The sequence below is a fragment of the Solanum lycopersicum genome, chromosome 7, assembly GCF_036512215.1.
Source record: "Solanum lycopersicum chromosome 7, SLM_r2.1".
NCBI lineage: Eukaryota > Viridiplantae > Streptophyta > Magnoliopsida > Solanales > Solanaceae > Solanum > Solanum lycopersicum.
Window position 1 is genome coordinate 66745150 of NC_090806.1, and position 20779 is coordinate 66765928.

General features: G+C 30.4%; 2 protein-coding genes across 3 annotated transcripts; one reads left to right on the plus strand and one right to left on the minus strand.

The window, feature by feature from the left end:
- The first annotated feature begins 4728 nt into the window (after positions 1-4728).
- Positions 4729-10015, plus strand: LOC101246359 (serine/threonine-protein kinase WAG2-like). Its single transcript, XM_069287129.1, has one exon. The coding sequence runs from the start codon at positions 8349-8351 to the stop codon at positions 9798-9800; it is 1452 nt and encodes a 483-aa protein (XP_069143230.1). The 5' UTR covers positions 4729-8348; the 3' UTR covers positions 9801-10015.
- Positions 10016-11544: 1529 nt separating this feature from the next.
- LOC101246069 (leucine-rich repeat receptor-like serine/threonine-protein kinase At1g17230) lies at positions 11545-16772 on the minus strand. Of its 2 annotated transcripts, XM_010325322.4 has the most exons (4): positions 13664-16725; positions 12924-13570; positions 12443-12826; positions 11545-11829 (listed from the first exon to the last, which is right to left on the minus strand). In XM_010325322.4, the coding sequence occupies exons 1-4, from the start codon at positions 15856-15858 to the stop codon at positions 11819-11821; spliced, it is 3237 nt and encodes a 1078-aa protein (XP_010323624.1). In that variant the 5' UTR covers positions 15859-16725; the 3' UTR covers positions 11545-11818. The 2 variants fall into 2 exon arrangements, with proteins under 2 accessions (XP_010323624.1, XP_004243198.1); XM_004243150.5 differs by having other exon boundaries at positions 12924-16772.
- Between the last annotated feature and the right edge of the window lie 4007 nt (positions 16773-20779).

A 20779-nucleotide genomic window follows, 5' to 3' on the forward strand; every position in this document is an offset into this window, starting at 1 on the left:
ATTGGATATTATGACATGTTGTGCCTAAGTTTACCTGAGACAAGATCAATGCTAATTCAGCTTTGTCTGTAAATAACTAACACATCATTTACATTAGCTCACACAGCTCATGCAATCTTCATTACAAAATCATGTCTGTACTTTATATAAATAAAAATCTTGTAATTGATGAAATATTACATTTTAAAATATCTGCAAAATCAATAGTTGCATAAGAGTAAAATTTGTCCATGAAAACATTATTCGTGTAAGTTTTGATGATTCAATGATCCGTTCATTTATTAGTTCAATCTACTTACATTCATTTGACTCAATTCATTTAAAAGTAATGCTAATATATCTATTTAACCTAAATTGATCCATTTCGTCAATAATATTTTTGAGAAAATATGCACCCCATAGATGAAAAAATGAGTGTATTAGTAATGGTTATGATCTACTACATAGCCCATTTTAACTCGTTCCATTACAACGCATGTAATTATTGAGCGTCTTACGTGTGAATGATCAATCCATTTACTAACTTAGCTTGTTTTCACCTGTCCAAATTAGCCTACTTGATCATTAACACCCCTAGTTGCTTCTGACAACGAGTACTAATTTCACATTTGATTATATCTGTCTTATATATCACAATTAAATCAAAATATTTCATTTAGTATTTATTATATTATAAAATTACTGTTTGCGTTGAAATAATTGAAATCGAAATGAAGATTAGTTTCAATAATTATTAATTGAGTGACGTTTGAAAAATCAATCGGACTCTTAACACATAGTCTAAATCAATTCAGTACCTTAAATGTACTTATTGAAATAACAACAATTTTTCATTTGAGAAATTTAATTTGCACCATGTGAATGTCATTTTCACTCCAAAATTATTGCATCTACAACTTTGTGAAGTTGTAACAATTATGCTTTATTTCTACCCCATAGACAACACAACACAAAAGACATTAGTCCTTTTCTTCTTCAATAAATTGAACATCTTAGATAAGAGGCTCTTCTTATATAACTATAACAACTACTACATAAAAACTTTATTCACTTGGAATTTGATGATTTTGTTCTAATTAATTGTAACCTTTTAAAAACTTTAGGGACACTTTTTAATAAATTAATTAATCTATTGCCAATCATGGGTTGTCTGTTAGTTGACAATTCAATGAATGTATAATTTGGTGGGGCAACAGACAAACAGAAGCTCAAAGCCAACTGTATTTGATAGAACAAAAATTAATTTGACACAATCTCTATATAGTCTCTTTAAGTCATTTCTCTTTATTGAAAGAGTCCAAATATACCACTAATTAGGATTCTGGTAGTTTGAATGCATACAAATCAGTCGCGAAGCCAAAATTTAAAATTTATACGTATTAAATAATTTTTTTAAAAAAAAGACAAATATAATGTTTACACCAAGGTTAGTGGATTCCGCCGAACGTGTACCTTGGTCTCTAACACAACCACTATTAAGATGCCTTCATCCTTTATCAGATGTTTCAGATTTGAACACTAGATATGGATATTGTCATAAATTTATTTTTACTCAAATAGATTTTACGCGACACAAATTTATATCAATCAAAACTCTAATGTATCTGACACTGACGGATGAAAAATAACGAAAAGAGTCTAAACATGAGCATCTTTTGTAGTTGTGGTTGTTATTAAGGTCGTTGGTTCTTTGTATTCTCCCTTTTCCCTTCTACTCATTGTCTGCGCAATAATAATATAATTAAATTAGTGAGGGAACTAACCAATCATTAGGAGTTTATAAGAGATGATTAAATAAACACAAAGTTGAAAATTTTAAGTCATTGCATGTGGCAATGTGGGGAAGCATAAAGGGATCAGAAGAAAACTATCTTATTTTTTTTAGAAATATATTAATTGAGTTTGCCAGTAATGATATTGTTTAGTAATTGGTGTTTAATAATATGAGTATTCTACATGTGATTAGTCTTCTCATAATTGTAAACTGATACATTGCATCATTACAAAAGAGAGACCAAAACTGTTTTAGCCAAAAAAAAATTATAGAACTATTAAAACAACAGGTAAAATAATTTTTTTATCTGTAGATTACGAGTTTGAATTGTGAAAGCAGTCAAAATGTCTATATTAGAGTAGACTATCAATATCACATCTTGTGATATAGACAGTCTACTCTAATATAGACATTAATGACTGCTTTCACAACTCAAACTCGTAACCTATAGATTAAAAAAAAAAAAATTTTACCCTTTCCTAAATTTTATTTGTACGAAATGTTTTCTATATCGAACCACATTTTCCCCTTTAATACTCCTGTTCACATTTCTAAGGTTTCAAAATATAAGTTGAGCCATGCACAAATATATTCCATCTAAGGATTAAAATTAACCTAGCAAATCAGAGAGTATTTTGATTAAAATTAGTGCAAAATATTATTGATAATGTTTAATAACAAATAAGTAATATAAAGCTAATAAAAATAATTGCAAGTAAAATAACTTTCTTAAAAATGAATTTCTTCTTAATCACATCCAACAAACTGCAAGAAAATAAGTCGATTTATGCAAAATCGTCACTTATAATTTTTTCATGTTTTAAAAGTTGTACAACTATAGTCCTTGGGACCAACGAAGTACAAAATGTCTGTCTAACTTTTATAAAATTTTATATCGCGATCTAAATTATCATCATAAATTATTTAAATTTATTTTTAAAAAAATCATTTATCATAAAATAATAATTTACTAAATAATTGTCGCTATCGGCCCATTTACGAATCGTAAGGGCCCAATGATTAAATCTTGATATTTAGTGGTTGGCCCAATGATCTGGAGCCCATAGGGGGAGGGACATACAACGTCACATGCCTTTCATGTATATTCCTATAGCCAACATTATGTCATGTTGAGGTTATAATGCAAAGCCATACAAGTAGGCACATGTATTTGCAACAAATAAAATGTTATTTTGGGTTGGGGTGGGGAAGATAGAGATATAATGAAACTTGGAGTGATTATATACACATACATAGACATTTTAAAATAATGACGGTCGAGATAGAAATTTCACTGTGATATGATGTTCTTATAAAAGAGGATTCACACCATGTGTGGCTCTATCAATAATGAGCTTGCTTGGTATGAGGAATAAGAGATAACTGATCTCAAGATTGATTCCGAAATGAGTTTATTCGATATTTAACTGAGATAAAACCACTAAATAATTATCTCAAGATTGTAATGTTATTTTTTATGAAATCCATATTAAAATTGGAATATTCAATATAACGTATTCCCTAGTCAAATGAATTGTAAGAGTTTGGATACATACTAAATTGGAACCTACTAAATATACCCTAAGATTTAACCTTTGATAAGTTCTTTTCTTACCTTATTCACTTGTAAACTCTCGAATTGAAATCATACTAAATGTAGCAAATATCAGAAATATTGGAGGTTTGAATAATTTAGATTATGTATTTTTTTGTTTTATATTATTTAGCTCGTATTGACTTAACTCATTTCTTTAAAATGCTATTTATTGGGAGTGTATTACTAAATTAACTTTATTAATAATACTTTGAAATTCTAAAATTTACTATTACTATAATTATTTAATACTAAGAATAGAACCAAATATTTCTTTATATAATAAAAATCTCTTTATTTATCGAATCAGACTAGCAAAAGAAAACATCTTTTAATAGAACTAGGGGTCAAGTAATATAAACAATAATAGTATATTAATAAATCTAATAAATATTTTTTTTAAAAATTAATTCTTCAATATAAGTAACTCCTTTTTTAATATATCTAAACCCATAAGTTTCAAAAATATTTCAATGCATACATATACTTTTAGTTAAGATTAAAAATATTTAAAACTCTTTATTTTTAAATATGTATTTGAATGTTATTAAAATAAATAAATAGAAACCACGACAATAATTTAAATATCAATTTTAGGATGAAAAATAAGGGGCCACAATTTAGACACTTTGACTGAAATCACATTCTAATACAGTAATTGAGACTTGAGAGGGAAACATACTGAGAAAAAAGGGAAAAAAAAGAGAGGGAAACATCAATTTTTCAAGTTATTATTTTTATTGCCTAACAAAAATATATAAAAAAAAAAATAGGACTGGCAAATTCAGGTCTCTATCACGTGCCAATGGCAGGTTGGTACATTACTCTAATTATTTAAAAATTTATTTAATAATTTGATGAATTATTAAGCATTAACTAAATAGGTAAGGGGCCATTATTATTGACAAATAATGAGTGAAAGACTATTTTATTTTAGTTTATTTTGTACTATTATTATTTTTTTTCTTATTATTCTATTCATTTTTATTACAGAGATTGAAGCTGATAGTAGTGATAGTGTAGGGCCCAGTGTTCACCACGTGGCAGACAGCATCGTATAAACTTTCCAACTGGGTCCCATGATATTGGGCCCCATCACGTGGGTCCATTAACCTGGCCACTTTCTATATCTGGGGTTCTTCTCTAATTAAAAATTATTGAAGTTTAAGTAGTTTTTTTTTTTGTTAATTTTATTTAATTAATGAGTTCTTAGTTATATTCTTAATGGGTTAGTGGCACAAAGTCGTCTGCCTAATGACACTGGCGTTGGGTCCGGTAACTTTCGACAATAATTTTTCAATTAATACAAAAATTATTTTACCTATCGCTTGATATAGTAAATTATATTAAAATTATTTTTTATTGATGATTTGATTTGATTTGTTAACTATCTTTAATCTTGCTTATATGTATATTTATATTCATTTTATTATTAATATCATTATTTATATCTATGTACTAATTATACAAAGTAACACCAAATAAAATGTATTAATTATATGTAAATCTAAAATCTTATCAAATAAAGGTTTGAATAATATCACGACTACTATATATATTCTTTTGTTTCAATTAATTTGATTTGTTTTTTCTTTTAAAAAATTACGTATAACAATGAGTTTTCTAAATCAAATATAGACTAATTTTGTTTCATTTGCTCAATAAAACTCGTACGAAACCTTTATATTAAATATAAAATTATTGGTACAATTAATTGTCAATTATAGATACTCTAATTAAGATTTTATCAAGTGTTCAATCAATGATGGGGGAATTAGGAACAACTCCTAATTATGGCACCGTTCTATAAGGGATATTGTTTAGACTTTAGAGTCTATGATATATAAGCAAAAGATTTCCAAGATTTATTTGGGGGAAATGTGAAAATAATTAGTACTCAACATAATTAAAATATTTTTATAATGACAAAGTTTGTATGAGAAGATATATGTATACCACCGCATAGATTTTATTTAGTTGTTATAAATCTAACTATGTAAAATTAGAAGAATCGAATACGAAAAAGTAAACATTAGTAACATTTTCTAGTGAAGTTAGGACCATATAACTTATGGATACTACTTAAACATAATTTTTTACTTTTTAGTGTCTTGAGATTTACTACATGCATGACATCAATAATAACTACTATAAATATTTTATTTTTATAAATATTTATTTACACTATATGTGAATATTATGTAATTAAGAGAGAATTTTACAAAAGTGAACTATCATAATGAATGTCATTATTGATATAAGTAGAGTGTTACTAAAGAAAATATATAATGTGAAAAAATTAATTATGGAAAAAAGGAGAAAAAATAATTTTATAAGAAACTACAGTTATAAAAAAAAATCGACTGTATTTAAATTAAAAAATTGTAATTATATTCTATGAAAAGACTTCCTACCATTTTTTTTAAAATTTTTCTACCATGCAACTGCAAACATATTTCACGTGTGATTAAGATAACCATATGCTTTTGGCCATTTGATTTAATTTGCACCAATAATTTTTTTTTACACTATTTCGAAAGTACTACTCCATAATTGGAAAAGATGTATCAATAATTTCATTTTTATTGTACTGATTTGTGATTAATGCCGAAAAATCAACTCTATTTTTTAAGTATGATTAGATATGTCTGCATGACTTAGAAGAGTTTCACACTATTTAGAACTAAATTTTATCGAAAAATGGTTGATAACTGATAATAATCGTAAATAGCAATATAAATTATCATGAGATAATTGAATTCTCTTGTATTTTTAATTAGATATCTTATATTTGAATTCTTAGAAATAAAAAGAATATTCACTATCTCTAAAATGATGATAATATACAAATCCAAATTTAATAGTTAGAGTCGGGTGAATATAATTGCTCCATTTTCAATAGTTCATAAAATCAAATCCATGTATTATATGTCTATTCTACCTGGCTAACAATAAATATATTACAAAAAAAAATAATCAAATATTCAGTAAAATCTCACTAAATAAAATTTATTGAAAATAAAATGTACGTAAATTTTATTATTATTTTGTAAAAGTGAATCTACAAGAGCGAAACAATTATAATACAATAAACAGTCTATGAAAAAAATTACTAATGAACAAGAATATTATTGTACTAGAATGCAATATTTTTAATAATTAAGAACTTATTTATTAATAAAGGTCAAAAATCGAGTAATATAATTATAATTTCTAGCAATCTAAGGAAAATTCTGAAAGTTATCTAGAGAATGGTAGACATAGAACTAAAAAGAAATAATTGATTGGAGAATACAAATCCCAAGATCATCTGCTTTTAACTGCAACTATTTTAATATATAGTCTGAATTCAGAGAACTCATTTACTGCTCCTACATGTATGAACAAAGTATTATTCATTTATTATAAGTTGTGGGAAGTCAGTTTTCAAAATTTATTATTTATTGTTAAAAAAAGAAGAAAAAGGACAATAATTAGATCAGTGAGAAACGTAGACTATAGACTCATACACCATGCAAAGCCAAAAAAATAAAATAAAAAGTCTTCATTTTTCTTACCCACTCTATACGCTAAACGCCGTTGCCGCACGGTAGTTTCATAAATGTACTTATATTTTTCTTTTAAAAAAAGGTTATTTGATTGTGAAACAAATAAGGGTTTCTACGTCTTCTATTATTTGTAGCTCGATTCATTGTTTTTACTTAACTTAGGAGTTAAGAGATAAAGAGACGATATTCAAACAAGTTAATCGGATTATCTAATAATGCAAGTATTCGATGTCTCTTCACATATTCGAACTTGACAACTAAAGCGTGAATATAATATGTGATCAATAGCAGACTCGGGTGTTTTCAGAAACTCGAATTGAGGGCATGCAACTTGACATTCAACGGACTTGCCATTGAATCATCTATTTCTATTTATTTTTTAGGGGGTTCAAAATGTATATATTTATAAAAATACAAAAAATTTACTTTTTTATATATATTGTGTATATTTGTATCGACTGTGTGAATCAAGAATTAAACCGAAACGAATTCCTATATTATGATAAAGAAATTTATGTTGGATCTAATTTAATTCCTCATAAGTTAAAAATTATTTGAGTTCACATAAAAAAGATAATCACATCCTTAATTAGCAAATGTGAAAACTCAACATATATAGCCTTTCTTGCAAACACATGTTAAGTAAATTTAAGTTATATTTTAGACCTGAAACTATTGATTAAAACGATAGCGAAATATTTTTAAATTTATAACAAGGTTTATATTCATTCATTTTCTCAATCTCTAATCTAAAATAATTTAAGTTTGATGTAAAGATGCTTTAAAAATATAATATACCTAATTTATTTATTTCTCATAATAAAAAAAATTCACAAATCACTAATTTTTAGGCAAACATAATAAATGTCGCTCATATACACTAATTTTCAAATTATATAGAAAAAATAACTCACACCAAACTTATCTGATGTGGCAAGCTCGAGCAAGGTCATCAACACTCAATAACGACTAGTTAAACTTGACATAGTGCATTATAAAATCAACGTTATTAATATGGTGTTACTGCAGAGATCCCAATGTCAATTAGGCGGCTTCCATTACCTTTCTAAACTCCTTATCACCAACAAGGTAAGAAGCATCCTTCCATTTTATTCTCTTTTAATTAAATTATCTCCTTATAAGTCAACTTTTCTAAAAAACCTAACTTTGTTACCACTTTCCTTCCTTTGTCTCTATCTCTCTTCTTGTTGGGTCAACCAACCACGTTATTAACATTAATTATATGTCCCCTCTTCATTTGATTCTCAATTTTTTTTATTCGTTAAATATTTATATTAAAGTCCGATTAAAAAATACTTTATTATTCCACGTAGAGTCATGTGATTCTTCTTTATAAAATGTAGTGCCATTCCCTCTTATAAACTCACCAACATTTTTCCAAAAGCACAAAGTTTTCTCTCTGAACACAAAAATGGAAGAATTAGATGCTCTTTATCCACCAGATTCTGATCTTGATCTAAGTTTCACAAGTTGTGCTTCCATTACTACCACCACAACGGATCGTACACTCAGTGCGAGAAGCAGTTTAGCTCGTAGTAGTCTTACATTGAGCTTCAACGATCGTCTTTCATGTACGTCCTCAACAAACAATCCATCTGCAGAAATCCCCAATTTCCACCGCCGTGCACACCGCCAGCACGACCCGAATTGGTCTGCTATTAAGGCGGTGACCACCCTTTCCTCCGATGGCTCTCTCCATCTCCGCCACCTTAAACTCCACCGCCTTGTTGGGTCTGGAAATCTCGGCCGAGTTTTCCTCTGCCGTCTCAGGGATTATGACCATGCTAATTTTGCCCTTAAAGTTATCGATCGGGATTCGCTTACAGCGAAGAAGATTTCTCATGTTCAAACGGAGGCGGAGATTCTCTCCTCTTTAGATCACCCTTTTCTACCTACACTTTATGCTCATTTAGAAGTTTCACATTATACTTGCTTGTTAATCGATTTCTGCCCTAATGGGGATCTCCATTCCTTGCTCCGAAAACAACCTGGAAACCGTTTACCGGTTGATTCAGTCAGATTCTACGCAGCTGAGGTACTCATAGCACTAGAGTATCTACATTCTCTCGGAATCGTTTACCGTGATTTGAAACCTGAAAACATACTTATTCGTGAAGATGGTCACATTATGCTTTCCGATTTTGATTTATGTTTTAAATCCGAAGTTTCCCCGAAATTAGATTTCACTACCCGTGTTCTAGAAGGATCTAGAAGAAGAAGAAACAGTTGTTACGGTGACCGGCAACGGGAAGAAACAGTGACCGAGTTCGTCTCAGAGCCAACATCTGCATTTTCTAGATCATGCGTCGGGACTCATGAATACTTAGCGCCGGAGCTCGTCAGCGGCGCCGGCCACGGCAATGGTGTAGACTGGTGGGCGTTTGGGGTGTTACTATACGAGTTGTTGTACGGTACGACACCGTTTAAAGGAAGCAGTAAAGAGTCTACCCTGCGCAATATAGCATCAAGCAAAGGAGTGAAGTTTTACGTAGACGAAACTCAAGGAGAAGAAGCTGAATTGAGAGATTTAATAGAGAAATTATTAGTTAAGGATCCAAGGAAGAGGCTAGGATGCACCAGGGGTGCAACGGATATTAAACGTCACCCATTCTTCGCCGGAATAAAATGGCCGTTGATCAGAACTTACCGGCCGCCGGAAGTACGGGGAATAACGATAAAAAGGACGAAGAGTAAGGCGCATGTGAGTCACGTGACTGGATTCTCGTCATCACCAAGAATAAGAAGGCGTTGTTTATGGAAAAAATTGGGTTATCTAATGAGGATTAAGGGATCTAAGTACAATTTAAACTCTAATCATAATTATTATTGTCATACTAATCACAAGGTTAGAAAATGTGCTTAAATCCATTTCAACCTTTTGTAAAACCATTTATATTGTTATAATTTTCCCCTTTTTTTTTGGGTATAAGTTTGTAAAGGAGGAGTTAGAGAACATCAATTTTGGGGGGAGATGTTCAAATTTTTTTCCTTTTCTTTGGTTTGTTTCCTTTTTAAAGGAAATTTCATACATATTTGTAAATGAAAAAGAAAGTTATGGAAGAAAAAGTATTTATTTAATTATGTATTATTTGCTTCTGTAATTCTTTTTTACATGTTTTCTCATTTTATAATGTATTAAATGCTTACATTAGGCTAATAGGTGCATGACAGATACGATAAGATATACGTAAATCTAACTACAATCGATATATAGAAAAGTTGTTCTGAGTAACAAACATAGCAATCAAAATGAATTTTCATTTCATTAAATTACATTTTTATATATATATATATATACATTGACAAAAATATCTTTGATTAAATATGATTGTCTCCTTTCCTTTTATTCCCCTAGCAACAATATAATCTTTTTTATAAGAAAAAGAAAAAAGAAAAGAGAAAAACAAAACTCCTAATTGCTTTCCATGTTGTAATTTGTTGTTGTTGGTGGACAAAAAATGTTTGGTAATTTTGTAAAATATGCCATTGAAAAGAAGAAAAAAAGTTCCTTAACATGATATATTCCTCACATATGCTAATGATGAGTTTGTAATATGATATTTTAATAATTAAATGAATGATTTTGTCCCATTCTTTAAAATTGTAAACTCCTGTTAGAAGTGAATATGCTCATCATAATAATGTCTTGATATTATTGATCAATCTTTATGTTATTGAAAACTTTACTTAGGCTGGAAAACATTATTATGACACATTGAAAATAAACAAATTCTTACCGTCTTTATTTATATCAAGTATAAATAAAAAAATGTACAACTTACATATATATTAAATGATGAAAAAAATCGAGGAATCATATTGATTGTTTTTTTTTTAAATACTTTATTTAAATATGTTTTTAATTATGCTATTATATTGATTCTTCTCCAAATATGAATAGCTAGACGTTCATTCAGTTTTTATGATAAAAGACTATAGATCATTGATCGTGACATTTACGAGTATCAGATAATTAACAGTTAAACGTGGGACATCAAACTAAACATGAACATATGATGGCATGTGGGAGCAATATGGTGTGGTTACCATAATTCATGCAAATTGCATATGGGTTTCCAAGGTTTTGACTTATAATTAGTCAGCAATATTTATTATTATTGTTAATTATTATTATTAATTAATATAATATGAAACCTAACTTTGGTGGATGGTAACTGGGAGAAGGGACCAAATTAATACTAGTAAAATAATTTAAGAATGGATAGAAACCTAATTATTCCAGAAGGTCTATAATTAATTATAAAGCCTATTTGCATATTAAATAAAAGTTGCTAGTACAGCTCAACATCGACCGACCACAAGAATTTTTTTGCAAAAAATTAAGTTACAAGTTGTGAGACATAACTATGGTCCCTTTACTAGAAAGTAACATTTATCATTAAATATTACTAACTATATAGTCAAAATTGCATATAAAAATTGGAAATTTTGTTTTCACATAAAAAGATAGTTTTTGCTTATATATAACAATTAGCTGATAAGATCTGATGTCCATTTACTATAATAGCCAACAATAGTCTAGACAAACGGCGCTACTATAAAGAGGTCTGATTGAATATCCGTTAATTCAAGCACAAAATATGTTCTTTATGGGAACCAAGAATGCCAACTCTGACTATATATTATAAGATTATTTCAAAAATAACCAAATGATTAGTAACTGAATACTAATTAGGCAGTTAATGTGTAGACAGATCATAAAAGTAGATATTATAATTTAGAAGATAAATAGATAAGAAATGCCAACTAATAATTATTAGAGGGGAAGTATGGCATCAAAGGTAGTTGTGTGTATACATGAATAATGAGATGCTTCTAACTCTACAACTTCAATTTTCTTTTTCTTTGGTCTATAGTTGGTTAATTAGAACCTGCAAAAAACAGAAAGTGGATGCATTTTAGTTTTCTATGGATGATAATCTGAATTTGTGTTGCTCCGACTCTAAAAAAAAATATCACTCGATGCATGTCAGATCTTCCGAAAGTAGTGTTTGATGATATTATGGAGAGTTCGCGCAACATTCTGAATCGAAATTACCAGACATGTATGGCAGGAATACAGAAATGCTACTAAAAAAATGTAGAAACTGGTTCTTGTTAGTAAACAGACATGTGATTTAGCTGATTTTTCTTTGTGAACATCCCTTCAGTATAGAATAATTCCTTTTATTATTAACTAAACTTAGAATTATGGACATGAAAAATGAGATATCCTTTCTTTTGGGGCTGCTATAAACACAGGTATCGATCAATATGTGTTTAAATGATATACAATCAATCATCTGTATAACTGTGTTAGTTGTTCCAATATTTGGATCCTATAGCGAAATGTTGTTATAGAGAATATGTGATGTAACATAACATGAAAAATCGGTTACATAGGAAACACGTCTGTTATAGTGAAATGTTGTTATAGAGGATGACTGTTATAGAGAGGTTTGACTGTAAAGATTGAAAGTTAACGAGGAAAATGTTTTTATGTACCTTTATTAGCATCAGCTTCACTCAGAGGAGTTTCGGAGGATGGTGATGGTGGTGAAGTGCACACAGATTCCCGGGCTTCAATCAGCATGGCGATGACTTCTCGCATAGTAGGCCTATTGGCAGGGGATGTATTGGTGCAGAACATAGCAATCTTGAGAACTAGAGACATCTCCTCTCTTGTTCTTGCAACACTAACATCCAGTCTTTTGTCAAAAAGCTCAGTTAGTGCCACTCCTTCATGAATTGATCTCCTTACACAAGTCACCAAATCGCCTCCCTGATCGAGGGGTTGAACTGGAGACCTACCAGTAATCAATTCCAGCAAAACAACGCCATAACTATAGATGTCGCATTTCTCTGTCACTTTCATTGTGTATGCATATTCTGAAAAAAAGAAAAAAAAAAAAGAACTTAGTTAGCTTCTGCATTTAAGTTATGCTAATATAGAGTACCGTTTTAAGTGCCTCAAGACCGGTCTTACCAGGGGCAATGTAGCCGTATGAACCAGCAACTGCGGACATGGATTTTGAGTAAGGGAAGTCAATTAGCTTTGCCAAGCCAAAGTCTCCAACATGTGCCTCAAGCAATTCGTCCAACAAAATGTTGTTCGATTTTATATCCCTGTGAATGATATGTGGCTTACAGTCATGGTGCAAATAGCATAGTCCCTCAGCAGCTCCTAAGGCAATTTTGTACCTGCTATTCCAGTTTAGTAAACTAGTTGTCTTATTCCCATGAAGTACTTCCCCGAGGCTTCCGTTTCCCATGTACTCATACAAGAGAAGATTGCAATCTTGATGGTAGCAAAAACCATATAGCTTGACAATATTTCTGTGATTTATCTTACCAAGAGTACATAATTCAGCTTGGAAGCTGCTGTCAACACTCGCAGTTTCTCCTTGCGGCTTCAGCTTTTTAACTGCAACAAACTCACCATCAGCCATATGAGCTTTGTAGACAGTGCCACAAGCTCCCCTTCCTATGATCGCGCTGTCTGAGAAATTTCCAGTAGCATCGACAAGGTCCTGATATGTGAACCCTTTTCGTGGAAAGTAATGACCATTCAAGTCATCCGGCTTTACTTGATTTTCCACGGAAACAAAAGCTGCTTTGTGGCCTCTAATGATCCTGCATATAACTACAATCAATATCAAAGAGATCACCCCAACAGTCGCAGAAACAGTAGTAATTATTTTTTGCCTAGAAGAACCGTGTTTCAACCAGTTTGACTTTGTAGCGATCAAAGGGGCCGGAGGAGGATCACAATGGATGGAACCAGACGTGCATAACCCAACATTTCCAGCAAAGTTGCTCGAGTCCATCCTTTTAAAGGCAGGCGTGTTTGGAACTGATCCCACAAGATTATTGTTAGAAAGATTGCATACTATCAGACTGATCAACTGCCCTATTGAAGTTGGAATCTCACCAATAAGCTGGTTATCATTTAAGTACAATGTTTCAAGCATCTGCAAGTTCCCGAGGTCGCTAGGAATTGATCCGTTGAGAGCATTGTGACTCAGATTCAGAGAAATCTGAAGAGTTCCAAGGTAGCCAAGCTCAATAGGAATACTACCAGAGAAGAAATTGCCTCCCATTTCCAAATCCGTTAGTCGTGCTAGTCTACCTAAGCCACCAGGTATCTTTCCATTAAACTTATTGTCAGACAGCTTAAGCAGTTCCAAGTTGACTAGCCTGCCAAGTTCATCCGGGAGATTTCCAGTGAACAAGTTCTTGCTAAGATCAAGCCTCTGGAGACTTATACAATTCCCTAATTCATGAGGAATATAGCCCGTGAGTCGGTTGGAGGAAACATTAAAAGCAACAAGCTTCACAAGTTTTCCAATATCAGGAGGGATTTTCCCAAAAAAGTTGTTATTTGACAAGAGCAACCTCTCTAACCTTCCAAGGTTGCCTACCTCTGGTGGTAGCAATCCTGAAAATCTGTTGTGAAAAAGCTCAAGAGCTGAAAGGTTCTCCAGCTTGCTAAGATCAACAGAAAAACTCCCAGTAAGCAGGTTATCTCCTAGCATTAGCTGCTCGAGGGACTTGCAAGTCTTTAGGCCATAAGGGATATTTCCCGACAACTTGTTAGACCCGAGGCTCAGGAATGTTAACTTCTGAAACTGACAAAGCTTTGAAGGTATTCTTCCTTCAAGATTATTCTTGGACAGGTCCACTACAGTGAGATTGCTTTTGAGGCCAATAAATCGCGGAATAGGACCTTCGAGGTGATTGTCAAAAAGTTGTAAATTCTCCAAGAATGCAAGATGCTGAAACACTGCTGGAATTCTACCTGTCAAATTGTTTATAGACAAGTCAAAATTCTTAAGCAGCTTCAACTCTCCAAGCTCCTTTGGGATCTTCCCATGTAATCTGTTCTCAAAAAGGTGAAGCAACCGCAGATTAGAAAGCTGCCCCAAACTTTTCGGAATGTTTCCTCTCAACTGATTTTCAGATAAATCAATCTCAACTGCACTCAAACAATTTCCCATTTGCCATGGAATTGTTCCATTTAACTGATTTGTGTAAATGTATAGCCTTCTCAAATTAGTTAACTTTCCAATCTCTTTCGGAATTTGTCCACTGAATGAATTCTCATGCAACGCGAGTAATTCCAACTTACTGAAGTTCCCAATCTCAGGAGGAATTGCACCAGAGAATGAGTTAGCCCAAAGAATTAAGTTGATGAGGTTCTTAAGCCTTTGTAACTCTACTGGGAAAGACCCTTCTAGCCTATTTTCCGCTACACCAAGCACTTGTAAACTATCACATTCACTAACTTCAGCAGGAATAGGGCCAGACAGATAGTTTCGCCCGGCCCTGATGATCCTAAGTCTTTTCAATTTACCTATTGAAACAGGTATTCTTCCAGTAAGATTGTTACTATAAACAACAAGCTCCTCAAGAAGTGGTAAGTTTCCAATATCCTGAGGGATTTCACCAGAAATGTAATTCTCACACAAGTAAAGCTGTCTAAGTGAGGTAACATTGCATAGCTGGACAGGGAACTCTCCATGGAACCTATTGGTACAAAGGTTCAATTTCTCCAAACTACGACACAACGCGAAATCATCAGGAATTTGACCAGAAATGAAATTTGATGACACATTCAATACTGTCAAGTAAGGAAGTTCACAAATTTTTGAAGATAAACTACCAGACAAGTTACGATTATCGATATTGAGAGAAATCACCTGATCATTTTTGCTACACTTAACACCATCCCATTTGCAAGGATTCAAGTCTGAAGAATTCCAACTTGAAAGATTGTTATCAAGATCATTAAGGGATTTTTTGAACTCCAAAAGAATAAGTCCCTCTTCATTTAAAGATTGAGCAAAACCAGTAAAGAAAAGAGGAATCAACAGAACAAATAACAAATGCTGTTGGATTGCAGAGTTACTATAACTTGCCATTTCCAAGGATAAAAGAGCATGAATGACATGCTGTTTAGTTTACACTAAAGTCATGTCAATATTTTTTTTAATGGATGAAAACTAGGAAACTTATGAGTATGGCAATGCCCAAAAGTTGTAACAGAGCTAATGGCAGACCAAGAAACAGATACCATTAAGCAAGTTTTAAGATTCCAGGGCCCATAATTCTCAGTATACAACCCAACCCATATTTCAAGAATCAAAAGATCAAAAAAATGAAAACTTGAATTATTTTAACCTTAATGACCACAAAAACATGCCACTCAAGACATGCAAATCACCAAGATTTTACAATATCAAGAAATGGGGTTTAGTTATAACATGAAATCTTGGATAGTATGCTACTCAAGACATGCAAAAGACAAAATACTACAAATCAAGAAATGGGGTTTAGCTATAAAATGAAATCTTGAAAAATAATGCCACTCAAGACATGCAAAGGACTAAAGACCAAGATTCTAAAAATCAAGAAATGGGGTTTAGCTAAAAATTAAATAAGAAGATAAAAAAGGGATGTGAAGACAGAGAAAAAAAATTGGCTAAAAAAAGTTGATTGATTGATAAGGCAAGAAAATGGAAAAGGACTACAAAGGGAGAGTCAACTAGAACTTTACAGAATGGAAGGAGTACTAGAACATGTGAGTGTGATATGTGAATGAATACAACTATATGATGATGATGATGATAAAATTGTTAACCACTTGTTGTTTTTTGCTTCTTCTTCCTCTTAATTTTCCATCTTTTTCTTGTTGTAATTCTAAAAATCATGATTTTATTCTCTTAGTTGGTCACAAATAGTAGTATTCTGTTGCTTTTTACACTATGTATGTTAAGTGTTGTTGAAATAAAGAGAGATAGAGATTGGTCATATGAAGTATTTTTTCTTTGAAGTTATCTTTTAGCCAACTATTTTTAAGCCTAACAATATGGGATTGTTTTGATGTGGAATTCTTTCCCACTAGGACTCTTGGAATTTCCAACTTCTCTAATTACCTCTTTTACTTTTTTCAAACTTTTCGATATTCGGTATCCATATTTTATGGTAAAAAAGATTTCTATCATAAACGATTTTTATTTATTCTTTTTTATTTTTTTCATTTTTCACTCAACATTTTTTTGGTATGTCTAATTTATAGTTGGGCTAAGAAGTCCACTTTGACACTCTCTACCAAAGACAACTTTATTTTCCAATTACTCAAATCATCCTTTTTAACGTTCTTATTTTTTATTTTTTACCTGATAACTTATATACACTTTCTAATTTGACTAATTTAGATTAGGGCGAAAAAGTCTAGTTGTCTACTTTGGAGAGTAGAACGCTCTTTATCAAATATGATTATATTTTCAGGATTCAAATCGATTTTTACTTTTTATTTTTTTCTACTTTTCACCTCATGTTCGATATTTGCTTCTGGTTCTTCTAATTCAGAAAGTCATGGCAAGAAATCCACTTTTAACACTTTCTATCAAAAGACAATTTTATTTTTGAACTCAAATCATCTTCTAAAATTTTTTCTCTTTTCACTTTTCATTCGATGTCCTATATTATTCACTTTCTAATCAGATTTTTTTAGATTCAGACGAAAAAGTTCACTGTTAAAAGTATTAAAATTGATTTTATTTTTAAAACTCAAATCGAAACCTCTAATTAAATGATGAAGAAATACTTGTCACTCTATCACGACTAATTAATTGCCTCTTTGATTTTTCACTAATTTGTCTTTTTTCCTGTTACAAAATTGGAACTAGTCCACAAACGTCATGATATCTTTAAAGAAAATAGTCATGTTAGGGATATAGTCCATTTAGTAGTGGGTGGATGAATTGGAAAAGAAATGTAATGTTACATTGTATCCTACCACAAGCCAAACTTTCAGTAATGGGTTTGGCAGAAAAAATATAGGTTATTTTGGTAGGCACATTAACAAAAGTTCAAACAATCTTGTCTCTATCATAAAAAATAATTTTCTTACTGAGGTGCGTTCGATACAAAAAAAATACTTTTTAAGAAAATAAGTATTTTTTGATACGTATATAATATAAATGTAATTTAGAGAAATATTATAAAAAACGAAGATGAGAGATGAGAGTGTGGGTTAGTGGAGATGAGGGCTTCTCAATCAGGTGTGAAACGTATAATGTTGTTCAACCTTTTCCTTTGTCTTATGAAAAAAAAAATTTACTAATTGAATTGAAAAAATTTAATTATTTTTTTTTGAAAAATGTATTTCAGCACACCTTTAATAAAAATAAAAATAAAAATAGGTAGCTTGTGGTATGCACGCATCAAAAGTTCTCTAATAAAACTCTCATCCAAATGACCGCCAAATAATTTTATTTTATTTTTCACTTTAAATCACTTGTGATTGATGACTTGGATGATATCTAATCATTTAGATTTGTCGTTAAAAATTTTTAAGTAAATTTTACTTTTTTTAATTCCGTTTTACATTATTTAAGATTTTAACACACTTGTTAAGAAAATTATTTGATAATACAAATAATAAAGGGTATTTAACTAAATAACTCATATCTTTGAAATGAGTAACAAATGAATATATGTTTTTATTTTTTAATGATAAAAAATCCACAGTTTTGTATGGATGAGGTAAATTTAAATCAACATAGTAAAAGTAGAAACTATGCTATTCAAGTTCTATATAATAAACTCGATTCAAAAGATTTAATCCTCTTAATAATGCAAAAAAGAAATTTTGAACTTTAAAGTTCCATTATGAAAATCTGAGTCATCACCCCAAAGGGTGAAAAAAAAGAAGTAAATTGAGGTTGTGAAGGAATAAACATTATTTTGGACTAAAGTTTTTATATTAAAGTGATAGATAAAAATGACTGAATATTAATAAGTTAAACACATTTGGTGTAGCATTTTTGTTAGTTACTATAAACTAAAGTATATTGCGATTAGGAAAACAACTTCTTTTGCATAATTTAATCGAGTTAGAATGTAACAATATAATATATTCATCAACATACCTTATTTTTCGTCCAACAAACTTCAAAGCAGGACGGAATTAAAGATGGTAACTAGTTAATTCGATAAAAATTCAATAGTTTTACCTCAAACTTTATATTATATTAAATTTTTTATTTAACATAAATAAATCATTTATCAAATATTCAATAAACAAAATAATTATTTCAAAATAACAGGTTTATTTTTTGAACCCACTCCATATGGTTGACTAAACTTAACAGAAATAACATCACCACCTATATAAATATATATTATTATTTTTTATATATACATAACAGTGTTCGACTAGCTATCCTGAGCTATATGTGATTTAACCATTGCTCGGGGTGATACGTTTGAAACCCTAAGAATGGGAAGAATTATGTTGAAACATTCACACGCAAAAATGGATCTCCAATGTAATCCAAATTAAGTTGTGCATTAATTGAACACCGAGTGTTAAAAAAAAGAAAGTCAAGACACTACACATTTTTATTCTTATATGCGTTATTCAAAATATGTATTTTACAGGACATGGGCTAAAGTATTTAACCCATCAACCAAACATGAAGAACCTGTGAATTTGTTTGTGGAGCAGTAGTCCATTAACATTTTTTTAGCAAGCTGTTTACAATATTGCTGTGTGAATTAAATTTTACAGATGTTTTATAAATAAGTTGTTGTGTAGTTTTTGGCATTGAACCTTTTGTATGCAATATTTCCTCGAATAACTTATATATATTGATAATATAAAGAAATTATCATATTCTGTAGTCAAGAAATGCAATCTCTTATATTTATTTTATGATCATAAGCTAAAAAAAAAAAAAAGCAAAGAACAAGAGAATCTCTGATTTATTAATGTCCTGTACAAAATAAAAATAAAAAGATGTGAAACTTTCTTTACATAATTAGACCAGAGATTATTAATTAAATAAAGGAAAGTTTTACATTTGACTGTTCGATAAAAAATATTTAGTTGTTACACAAGTATAACATGTTATGTATCACCTTAATTATGTGGCATAAAATTACATAGATTGCTCTTGAAAATGAGTTGATTTTTAATTTATGTCCCTTAACGACTGAACTTATGTCTAATAAAACAAAAATTCTTTACAAATTGTTATATGTAAGACAACTCGAGGATATTAAATATACAAATATGTACTTATGTTCCATGGATTTTTATTTTTCTTAAATTACGAAGACATAAGTTAAAAGACCAACACAAATAGTCATAAGTGAACTTTTGGGCCAACATGTTTGGAGTAGAGAGGAAGAGGGACTTGATGACTAATAAAAGCCCACTTCATTTAGAGAAGAGGATAGTCTCCAGCCCATAATAAAGATTTTTATTTTGAAAGAGAATTGAATAAATGAATAGAGAGTTATCGGTTTGTAGAGATGTTAAATCGTTATAGAACGATTAAGATACTGATTTATTGGTTTTTGCTTGTTATTGGTTTTTTTATCGATTTAACTTTAACCGTTAAGATTTGACATAACAAAAAAAATTTTGAAAATCACTTAGAAACAAGGTGACAAACCAAATAAACCATGCATATGAGTTCACAAGTTACATCTTGCTCAAAAGTAAACACTTTTAGATTATAGAATAACCAAGTGTTTGAGACAAACAAAAATAAAAGTAGAATATCAAAACTCTAAGTCAAGGACTTTATACACAAAATAATATAAATATAATTATTTAATTTACTACGGATTATCGGTTAACCCGTTAAAAAAAATCACAAACCATTAAAAATCGATAGCCCGAAACAAAAAAAAATTAAAATCGTTATCAGAACTACTAAATTAATAACCAATATGAACGAATTAATAACTTTTTTTCAATTTAAATTATCAATTTTGATTTGATTTCGAATGACTCTAGTCCAAAATACTTATCAATCATCTTTAATC

Coding starts and splice junctions, on each gene's coding strand:
- LOC101246359 (XM_069287129.1), top strand. CDS start 8,349: ATGGAAGAATTAGATGCTCTTTATCCACCAGATTCTGATCTTGATCTA.
- LOC101246069 (XM_004243150.5), bottom strand. CDS start 15,858: ATGGCAAGTTATAGTAACTCTGCAATCCAACAGCATTTGTTATTTGTT. Junction 12,827..12,923: donor ATACGGCTACATTGCCCCTG/GTAAGACCGGTC, acceptor TCTTTTTTTCAG/AATATGCATACACAATGAAA.